The sequence below is a fragment of the Propithecus coquereli genome, unplaced genomic scaffold (assembly GCF_000956105.1).
Source record: "Propithecus coquereli isolate 6110/MARCELLA unplaced genomic scaffold, Pcoq_1.0 Scaffold601, whole genome shotgun sequence".
Taxonomy (NCBI): Eukaryota; Metazoa; Chordata; class Mammalia; order Primates; family Indriidae; genus Propithecus; species Propithecus coquereli.
The window spans coordinates 265,630-277,232 of NW_012151964.1; the positions used below are offsets into that span (position 1 = coordinate 265,630).

An 11,603-nucleotide genomic window follows, 5' to 3' on the forward strand; every position below is an offset into this window, starting at 1 on the left:
TATTCCTGTAACAGAAAAGTCTGACCACTTTGCGTATTAGATAAGTGTTTGACATATTCTATTACATGTATGGCATCGTCTTCAGAATACCCTTCAGAAGGAGACGCAGGTGAGGAAATGATGCTCTTTGAGGTTCCGTCACTTGCTCAAGCTTACGCGACTGCAGCCCGCGGGACTGGACTTGCAACTGAGGCTGCTTAGCTCCAAAGCCCTTTTTACCACCCACACGAGCCTCCGGAAGTCCTTGTTTTCTCCTATGCCATAGGCCTCCGTGGAGAACCACTCAGAATCAAGCTCCAGCAATGGACGAATTGACTGCAGCGGAACACTTGGTTACCCCAACTCCCACCCACCCTAGGTTCTTGGGCAGCAAAAGAGGCCCTGGGGTTGGGGAGGTCATAGGATTTCTCAGCTCTTAGCCACCCCACTTCTGTGTAATGGAGGCGACTGGCAAACCTTACACAGTGACAAGCCGTGAAATTGGAGCACCCCCAGAACTGAGCACATGAGCCTCGCCTGTTTTATTACTCAAGAATTATTTACTAGGTGTCTGCTTTAGCATTCAGAATAAAGATTCCTTCAGCAATACGTTGTACTGTCGTTAGCACATTTCCAGTCTGTAGCACCTAGACTCAAATCGGCATTAAACCACATCTTTGCAGACAGGGTTGGCCTGAATAAATGTGGAAAAAGGAAGATTGTATTAAAACACATGCAGTGGAAACTAATCAAGGCAGCATACAGACGTACTGGCAGCTACTTGCCATCAACCAGGCCAAGCATAAAGTTTAATCGGGGAAAATCAACCACAATCGTTTTATATTGGAAGGTGGGACCGACTGGGCAACGGCCCTGCCTCTTACACATTTGCTCTCGGAAAGTGCCTGTGAGGCTCCTAAGCAGTTTTCCCTCGTGATGGATCAGCTGCCACGGCCTGGCGCTGCGCGGGGCACACCCTGTTCTCACTCCCAGCTCTGACGCACGTGGGTGTGCAGTCGCGGCGCTCACTTCCCGAGGCCGCCCAACGCATCCACGGAGCACCCCTCCTGGGTCCCTCCCTGTGGGTTCTCTCCACCGCTAGCCCTCAGTTTTCAAAAGACCTGCAATAAAGTGCAGTGTAATTAGTTATAGGAAATGAACTAGCGATAGGCGCAATCCAGTAACCGTTATCATGTATGCAATATGGGAATCAAGGTAACTTTCTCCAAATTTTGATGCAATAATGGACACGGTTCTGTGAAAAACACTGATGGAACTTACATTATTTCATCTTCATAGTGTCTTCGCAAGACACACGATCCACCGCAAACTCGAGGACTGCTGCGCACACGCTCCAGCCCTGGGCGGTGCGGCTGCAGCGGGGAGGTGGCGTGGACAGTGAAGAGCCCAGACGCGGAGTCGGTCTGGGACCTGCGCCCAAATCTCAAACTCAGTAGCTGCCCTCAGGCAAGTTACTTAAACTCCCTCGGTTCAGTTTCCTTATACCAGAAGGGCTGTCATATCGCTGCCGAACGGGTCGCTGTCAGGATTCAGTGAGATGAGGCCCGCTGAACACGCGGAATGACGATGAGCAGACGGGGGCTAGCGGGGGTTCCTCCACAGCGCGCCTGTAGAAAGGAACGTGGCACAGGCCTGCCTGAAACCTCTGTTTCTGCAGGGGGTGAGGCACTGTCTCCCAGGAGGCGGCAATTCCCCCCGGCATGAGCTCTCTGCCCAAACCAAGCAGATCCAGCCCTCTGAAAACACTCCCTGCCTTGCGACTCTCCGCAGAGCCCACCAGTCACCTGCGGTGCCACCCGCCTCCTCCTGCAGTTGCACCTCTGCTCCAGGAGGAGACCTGAGCATCGCCCTCCGCCACGCCTTCCCGGGCACCCCGGGCAGGAGGGGCCTCTGGGGACCGCACGCCCGTGTCATCTCCCGTCTGCGCAGCATCCTCTCCCTCCGCCGTGGCTCATGGACTCGACTCGGTCCCTGTGCTTGGGGACAGGCGTCTTCAAAACTTTCACAGTTTGGGTTTCCTCATAAAAACTTTCTTCAATAAATGTCCGTTACTGCCTCGTTTATTAAATATTCCAGTCGGGCCGCCAACAGCCACACTGTAGTACGCCACGTGTGCACTGGCGGTTAGGGGAAAACTAAAAGTGCAATGTATGATTAGATATAGATAAATATTCATATGCCTTCACAAAACAAGGTCTCCCTGAAGCTCGCTATTGTTCCCTGTTTTGTTTCTGCCATGAAAATAATTACCAAAGATGCTAAGAATTTGTGACACGTCACCTTCAGTGTCTCTTTGCACTGCAGAAGGGAGTGTTGAGGGAGACGTGTTCCAGAAGTTTCCATTCCCCTCTGTCCACAGTGGGACCCTGCCACACACGCTCACCCGTGCTGGCTCCTCCGCCCAGCCCCCAGCCCTGCCCACTTGCTGTCGCCTCGTCTGCTTCTAGCCGCATCTTGTTCCATTCAAATCCCCCTCGACTTCCACTTGGGAAAACTTGTTAATTTTGACCATTTATTAGGCACTTAGTATATACCAACTGCTGCATAAAGTGCTTGGAAACCACAGCCTGCTGCTAACTAACTGCTTGAGAACCGGCTCTCTGGGGGGAAAGCCCTGATTTACAGTGTTTGCCAATTTCCACGGTGTCACCTACAGCCAGCTCCACTATAACGCTTGTTTTGAAAATGAGAATTTGTTCCAATGTGACTGATAAGTGAGGAAGTAATTTGAGTGTCGCGTGAGTTTCAGTTTGCTCGTGCACAGCTCTGTCCCTCAGACACCAGGTGAATGCGGCAGGAGCATACAAATGTCACTCACGAGCACCGCAGCAGGACGGTGAGCCCCAGCCAGCAGCACCTGCAATTACAACTCCTCTGGATTTCAGAGAACCGTCGTATTAGTGAGGTTCTCCAGAGACAGGACCGCAGGGAGGGGTAGGCGGGTGGATAGGTAGATAGGTAGATGGATGGGTATGGAGAGGTGTAGATGTATTGCAGAGGACATTTATGATGGGGATTGGCGCGTGCAATGATGGGAGCCAAGAAGTCCTGTGATCTGGGTCTGAGCCGGACACCCAGAGGTGCTGCGATTCTGCCTGAGCGCAACGGCCTGAGCCCCGGGAGCTGACAGCGCATCTCTTCAGCCCAGAGGCCAAAGGCCCAAGAACCCAGAGAACCTAGAGTCTGGGGCGGGAGAAGATGAATGTCCCGACTCAAACAGAGAGTGGGAATTTCCCTCCGTCTCGCCTTCTTGTTCTGTTCAAGCCCTCGATGGACTGAACGGTGCAATCCCACATGGTGAGGGCGGATCTTCACTCAGTCTGCTGACTCAGATGCTACTCTCTTCCAGAAACACCGTAACACACCCAGATGGAACGCTTTACCAGCTACCTGGGCATACCCCAACCTAGTCAAGATAGCACCTAAAGTGACCCATCACATCCTCCTCCAGATGCTGCCACACCTGGACTGAGGGCCTGAGCCTCGCCACCTAGCTAGGCTGCTCTTGACTTCCTGACCCTCCAAAATGGGGGAGACAATGCATGTTGTTTTAAGCTAGTAAGTTTTGGGGTAATTTGCTGTTATGATCTGAATGTCTGTGTTCCCCCCAAATCCACATGTTGAAATCCTCCCGCCCACAGTGACGGCATTAGGACGTGGGGCCTTCGGGAGGTGACTAGGTCATGAGGGTCAAGCTCTCGTGAGTGGGATTAGCCCCTACAAAAGAGGCCCCTCCTGCCACGTGAGGACACAGCAAGAAGGTGTCACGTATGAGCCTGCAGGAGGGCCCTGACCAGACACCGAGTTTGCTAGCACCTTGATCTTGGGCTTCCAGCCTCCAGAACTGCGGGAAATTAATTTCTGTTGTTTATAAGCCCCCCAGTCTATGGTATTTTATTACAGCAGCCCGACTAGACTAAGACATTTGTTATGTAGCAATCGATGATTAACAGAGTCTCTTGGCCATCAGATTCTCTATGTGCATACTACGACAAGCAGTTGTGATAATCCTTGCTCCGTCCACTTCCTAGGGAGACAATTCAATCAAGTGAGGAAATGCATGTGAATGTATTTCAGCCAGTGTAACACACTAGCAACCATAATGTGCTATCATTACATGTAAAAGTATCATTTAGTTGATTGTTTCCTTTGCTATGCAGAAACTTTTTAGTTTGATGTAATCCCATTTGTCTATGTTTGCTTATGTTACCTGTGCTTTTGGGGTCATATCCAAAAACTCATCACCCAGACCAATGTCATAGAGCTTTTCCCCCATGTTGGTCAAAGGTTACAACATTTCAGCTAGAAAGGAGGAATCAGCTCAAAGATCTATTGTGCAACATGGTGACTATGATTAGTAGCAATATATTATTAATATATTCTTTAAAAATGCTAAGAGAATAGATTTTAAGTGTTCTTGCCACAAAAATGACAACTATGTTAGATTATTCATGTTAATTAGCTTGATTAGCCATTCTACAATGTGTGTGTACATAGATTAAAACATGCTGTACATGATAGATATATAAAATTCGTCTGTCAATTTAAAAAATAATAAAGATATCATTCAGTCTTTACTACATGACCTTCACATAAGCAGAAATTTAAAAAATCATATTTTACTACCCAGAAATTGGCACAGTACACACATTATTGAATATAACTCAGATCTTTTCTATCTATACATACACATGCATACCTAAAATGACATTATTTTATACATACTATTGATAAGCACTTGTTACAGTTAGTCAGCTCCAGATTTCCATTTCAATAAATCTTCACCTTATGTAGCACATAGCCCATGTTCGGTTTACCCGGTTGCCCCAATATTGGCTCTGGCTGGCTCACCCAAATCAGATCCAATCGAGGACCCTCCATTGTACCGTGTGATATTCCTCAGTTTGCCTTAATCTACCATAACTTTTTTCGATGACATTGAATTGTGTGAAAGACCATATCCTCCTTTCTGGATTTCTCGGGGAGTTGCTCATGGAGTCACTTACTTTGTTCTGCCTTCCATATTTCCTGTAAACTGGAAGTCAGAGCTAAAGGCTTGATGAGTTCGAATCAGACATTTAGGGTTAGAACACTCCCGAGGTGATGCAGTGTACTTCGTGTTGCATCAGGACAGGAAAAACGAAAAGCCAGGCTGACCCACGGTCACTGATGCCCAGGTGCACGGTGGATTGGGAGGACTGGCCTGTCACCCTCCACCGTGCAGTTGCTTTTCCCCCTCAGAACAAACATCTGGATCTGCACTGACCATGTGTCTAATGGTCGGTTTTCTAATTCTATCAATCATTCTTTCTATATTATTGGTGGCCTTTTCTTTCTTGTAAAACAGAGCTTTCTCTCATCAACTGAGCTACCTCATTATCCCAAAATGCAGTTCATATTGAAAAGACAAGACAAATAATTATTTCCCCCGGTACCAAATTCTTAACGTAATGAGTTGATTTAATTGCCACCTCAAATTATTGCATAAGAGTATTTTCCTAGCTTTTGCTTTTTGAGGTTCCCCACGGACTCATGGATTTTCATTGATTCAATGTGTAATAATATGCTACAGTCATTGCTGTTTTTGATGTCATATTGTCATACATTTGGCCAAGGGGAGTGGGGGGGTTCCACTTTGCACAATCCTAGTTCTTGAAAGCCGCCTTACTTTGCGACACAGCAAGACCATGTGCCCCAGATGTGGAATCTGCCATTGCACCAGTTAAGTGTGGTCTTCTTCAAAGGGTCACATTAGGCAATGTCCTCTAAAACAGACTAGGAAGTCATAAGCTTCTACTGTATTTCAGAATATTATATTATACAAAATTATATCATATTATAATAAAAATTACAAGAAATAGGGAAAAGCTATGTCAAATCATAATTCTACATGCATCTTGACAATGGACTTTTTTGATGAAAAGAATTGACATATAATCACCCTATAAATTTTCTACACTTTGTGATGGAAAATATAATCTAGAACCAGGAGGTCACTGATCAACTTTGAATCTCAAAATTAACTTTCTTTAGTCTCTAAAGACACAATAGTCTTGAAAGCCAAGTGTTGTATGTACAGAAAGATTTCTAAAATGCATAAACTCCTTCTACGTAGTAAAAATAAGACGTCGAGACCTGAACCAGGAGTTTATTATAAAGTACAGATAGGGAGACCTCAGGATGGATAGAGGCAGTTCCCTCCATCAGGATAAGGGAGTATGAAGCTCTGTCCACAGTGAGAGAACAGCACGACATCAGAGGGGAGGGTCCCACTTTGGGCATGGAGGGGCTGGTGCTGAAGCCCAGAAAGTTGCGGGGGAACAGACAGCAGAGGGAGCTTGCACCTGCTCCCCACTGGGAAGGTTCTGGGAGGACACTCATGGAGTGCTCCACAGCAACACGATGGCTACGTCGGAGAAGAAATGGCATGTGACGTGTGCATGTAGCTCTCCTCTCTGTGCGTTGGTTATAGAAGTTCCCGCGTGCACCTGGGGAGGAAGGGAGAGGAGAGCCGACGCAGGTCAAGGGACTGATCAGAGGAGGAGCACGGTGGCCTCGTAGCCAAGCTTGCTGTGGGTGGGCAGCCTGCACCTGGGGCCAGATGGAGCACGTGTCTGAACCCTACGTGAGGGCCAAGGTGGGACAAAACCAGCTGTGGAAGGATCTTCAGCCTTGGCCATGCCCAGAGGACTGGCCTGAGCCCCTGCAGCCCCAGCCCCACAGCAGGGGACACAGGGAGGACGGAGGCCGCAGCCCTGAGTCCAGGGGAGGGAAGCTCCACTGCTACCCGAGTGCAGGTGGATGCAGCAGAACACGACATCTCTGGACCACAACCACGTGTGGGCCCTCCCCCTCACTTCGGAGGCCATCATGTCTGTCTCGCAACTAGACATCTACTTTGGAGAAGGAGTGGGCAGAAAACTGTCCTAGTAAACAATCCGAGCTGTAAGTTGAGGGATTCAGAAACTCGATTTTACAAAAAGAGGTAGTTTCAATCCAGAAGAGATTGTTACCTTTCACCAAAAAGTTATTTTTCTCCACCATCACTGGGAACACAGGCGCCAGGGCAAGACGAAGTCAGTTCAACACAGTAACTGATCCGTTTGGGATGGATTACCTCGCAAACCCACCTGGCATGCAGTACGGTGCAATTTCTGGTACTTATTATTACAATTATTCCCTAATGCCTTGGCTCTCCTGAGTCTCGGCATGTGGGCTGGAGGCGGTGCATGTGGCAGGTGCCTGGGAGCACAGCCCTGTGAGAGGCCGGCGGCTCAGCTCAAACCACAAAACAAACTGATGCAAACATACGATCGGCCCTGGGGAGACCACAGCAGACCTTACGGAGTGGGATCTCTCCCTAGTAACACCCCACGTAGAGAAATACTTGAACATAAAATTTAAGAGATCTTTTTAAAAGAACTCTAGGCACATCATAAATATGTATTATGAGCTACAATTTACATGATTAGGTGTCTTTAAACCTTTTAGGGGGTATAGTAAATAAAAGCATTTATTTCCATGTTTTATCATCAGTGTCCAGAAACTCACCCAAGGAGGAATGCATTTATCACTTGTAGTTATCGTTTGAGTGCCAACTGCATCCCGGCTATTTTTGTTGCTGATATGAAGCAAAGATGACACAGGGGAAAAAAAATGGGAAAATCAAAAAATAAAATATTATGTAATTATAATAAGAGCTAAAATAGGAGGAGGAATAAGAGCTTTGATGCAAGAGATATCTTTTAAAAATAATTATTATTTTGCATGAATTTAGTCCGGTCTCTTGTTTTTTCCTTTGTCCTTCCTAAGCTGGACCTCCTTGTTGTTGCTATGTTCTCTGTCTTTACAAATGAAGCTAGATTTACTTGAGAAATATGGCTTCTTTCTCTCATATATTTTAAATGTCTAAAAAATAAGGTGGAATATACTCTATGATCTGAATAGGAGAGCCCAGAAAATGCTACAGTATTTATCCTTCCTACATACAGAAAAGTCTTTCATAAATGTTTTAACAGGCTTTTATGGATTGACATTTATAAGTTTTTAATCCAGCATAATTCACTCACAGGAACATGGTGGACAGTAGCATTTAACATTTTCTATTTGCACACTGAGAGCTTCTCTAGTTTTTAGCCTATAATTTCTGTCAAAAGAATGAGTGAGGAGCTTGCTTCTTTTAATCTCTATTTTAAGGTGAGGGTACTCTACCTGCTCCCTGTTTGTAAGCACCCTAGGAAGGACACCTGGCAGGAGCTCCAGTTCGGAAAGGCTTTGCTCACAGATTGCCTCTTCCTGGAACCTCCTGTTACTGCACACAGAGTGTGGGAGCAAGTGGCCAACCCCAGACACTCCCGATGCCCGTGCAGACCGGAGTGCAGCTCGTGGCCTTCACAGCAGAGGACAGCGTCCGGCCTGGGAGGTTACCGGTGGATTAGGAGAACAGATTTCGATTATACCACTCTCTGCTGAGCCCTGGGAGTCCAAAGCACTAAAAAGGGGGAAATCTGCTCAAGGGATGATGCACACCCCAAGCTCGTTAAATTCCCAGAGATGAACGAGGACTAGAGAGACAGGTAAACAAAATCGATGGTGAAAATTCAATAACATAACATAAAACTGGAGTACAAGTTGGGAGATCTGATCTCTCATCCTGATTTAGTAAAGTATATGTGTCCTGTTTGGAAAGTTACTGATTTATTTGGACACTGTTCTCTCGCATTGACTGGATTGATAAAACACGTTGATTAGCTTGATTCTTACATATCATGCCACTGTACGCCCACTCAAGCTCTAAAAGTCAGTTTAAGGGGTGACTAGGGCTGCAGAAGCCTTTGTCGAGGCTGACAGATGCAACACTCTCTGATTAGGGATGTCTGGCCAGCTGGAGGGGGAAGGGATGGGACCTGAAAAACCACCTCCAAAATGACATAAAATCACACTAGATTCACCAGTTATGTAAAGTGACAAATTAGGTCACAGTCAACGTAACAAATGACTGCATTAACATCATTTTCAACATTATTTTATATCTTCTAATAGAGTATGATCATTGCATTTTTTTTTTCATTTCTAAGCTTTGCAGAATTCCAATTCAGATTGCTTCACTCTGTCACACTTTGTTCTGCCCAACCTCAGATCCCTTCCTCAGGGCGTTTCGGATCTGCAGGCTGACCACCCTCGTGGCTGTGCTCGGCGTCTCCCAGATAAATTGCCGCAACCTCTTTGTTGGTCTCCCTACCGACAGCTCACACCCTGGCAACTGCTTCTCATTAGCGAAGCCAGATCCAGCGCCCTCGTACCCCCCTCACAGGTGTATGATGTGAAATTCTAACGGCAGGACCCTCACGCGCAAGGTCTCTTCCACCTGGCCCTCGCCTTCCTTTCCAGCTGGGTCTCCTTGCACGGGTCCTTCCATTTAGATGGGGCTCATTGCTGTTCTTAGCACCGTCCTCCGCCTGCTCTTCCTTCCGGTTTCATGTTCAGTTCTCTCCCCCAGCTCTGAATCTTCCCCATCCGGGTCAGAGGTACATCTCCTCCATGCAAAGATTGATCTTGCTCTCTCCTAATAGGTAGTCCTGTTCCATTTATTCACGCAACAAACTTTTAGTGAGGACCACAGAGGGCCAGGCACTGCTCTAGCTGGCTAGCCGAAATTCTTCAATTGGGACTTTATCAAACGCTTGCTCTGATAGTTTACGGTGTTAACATTCATCAAGAATGTCCTATGCCAGGCGGTGTAAGTACTTTCCGACGTGTGTTATTTCATCCTCCCAGTAGCCTTCTGAAATAGGTCCTGTTACTCTCCTCAGTTTCTCATAGGGGGGTAACAAGGCACGGAGAAATTAAATGGCTTTCCCAGGCCACGCACCTGGCCCTCGGAGGGGACTCCACGTGCGCGTGCTGGCTGCCGGCGCCCTGTCGGCCGCAAGCTGCTGCACCCCCAAACCGGGGCTAAGCTCCGTTGCTGGCCACGTTCCCCTGAGCGCAGCCGTCGCCCTGGCCTCAACAGATTCGGATCTGTCACTGAGCACGACCCCACAGCTCCTAAAGAAACCGTGCTTACGTTTCGTGTCGTCATGACTAGATTTTGCCGAAATCAGATGTCTGAACCGCCGTAACAAAGCTCACAACACGAGCCTGCTGTGCTCACGGTCCGTGGGGAAAGCGCTGGAGAGGACACAGCTGCTCCTGGAACACACGCACCTGCAGCCGCGATTCCGAAACTTGCAGACTATTGGGGTCAATTCTTAAATATTACAATTGTAATGAAATTTTCAACGTTTAATTTTGTTCTCTTAAGAAATGGGGGAAACTCTCTTGAAGCCCAAGAAATCTGGGCCCCTTCCTCCCCCTGCAGGGCCTGTCGCTGGAACAGGGTGGAGACTGCAGCTGCCTGGCCCCCCGACGGCGCAGACTCCACGGCAGCTTCCAGCCTGGGGATGCGACACGCCTGACTGTGCTTCGCACGATTCTCTGCGCTAGGGAAATCTTTCACGTGTGTTTCCTCAACCACTTTTTATTTTTATAAGGGCAAAAAGTGGCCACAGTGCTTCTCTAACCAGAGCTGTGGGATTTCCATCCTCTCCTAACTGTGAAACCGCCTGGCGACTTCACTCACATCCCACCAAAAATTGTGTTTCCAGTCCAGCATTAGAGGGAATTACGAAATGAAACCGGGACACTCGGGAAGTGAAGATCGGCTTTCGAGCTTGCTGCTGAACCACCGTTTTCGAATAATTGAAGCTTAATTAAAATTTACGTATTAGATTTTGCTCTTAGGACCCGCGCTAAGACTTTGGCCTGATCCTCTCTGTTCTCATGAAAGCACTTTCAGACCGTCTAGTGAATGGCTCTCCCCGCCTAGCCCTTACACTATTTCATGGATTAAATATTAATTTCTAAAGTATTTATCGTAAGGGATAAGAGAAGAAATTTCTTTCTTTTTTTGCTGGTTAATACTTCTTTTAAAAATTAATAGACTTAATTTTTAGAGAAGTTTAGGTTCACAGAAAATTGAGCAGATATTGAGAGTTCCCACAGACACCCCCCCACCCCAAGTCTCCCCCATTATCTGCGCTGTTGCATTGGCTGGGACATTTGTTACAGTTGGTGAACCAACATGGACACATTATTACTTACTGAAGTCCATAGTTTACATCAGGGTTCACTCTTCCTGTTGGCTCGTCCTATGGGTTTTGCCAAGTGAACAATGACGTGTATCTGCCATTGCAATATACACAGAATAGTTTCATTGTCCTGAGACTCCTCTGTGCTCTGCCTACTCACCCCGCCCTCCCGCGAATCCCTGGCTACCACTGATCTTTTTTTTTTATTATTTCAGCATATTATGGGGGTACAGATGCTTAGGTTACGTATGTTGCCCTTGCCCCCCCTCCCCCCTAAGTCCGAATTTCAAGTATGTCCATCCTTCGGGTGGTGCGCATTGCACTCTTTGTGTATGCAAATACCCATCCCCTCCTCCCTCCTCCCCCTCCCCTCTCCCCGCTCCCCCTGCTCGACATCCAATAGATGTTATTCTTATATGTGCATTTATGTGTTGATCAGTTAATACCAATTTGATGGTGAGTACATGTGGTGCT

The 11,603-nt window shown here is 47.3% G+C and overlaps 1 protein-coding gene across 1 annotated transcript in view; it reads right to left on the reverse strand.

Moving 5' to 3' along the window:
• Positions 1-579: 579 nt before the first annotated feature.
• The window catches only part of LOC105822316 (putative transcriptional regulator encoded by LINC00473), a 43,421-nt gene continuing 32,397 nt past the window's right edge, over positions 580-11,603 (reverse strand). The window contains 4 exon segments of the mRNA XM_012659273.1: positions 580-747; positions 750-839; positions 956-1,007; positions 1,931-1,976. Coding sequence (XP_012514727.1) covers positions 580-747; positions 750-839; positions 956-1,007; positions 1,931-1,976 — 356 coding nt within the window.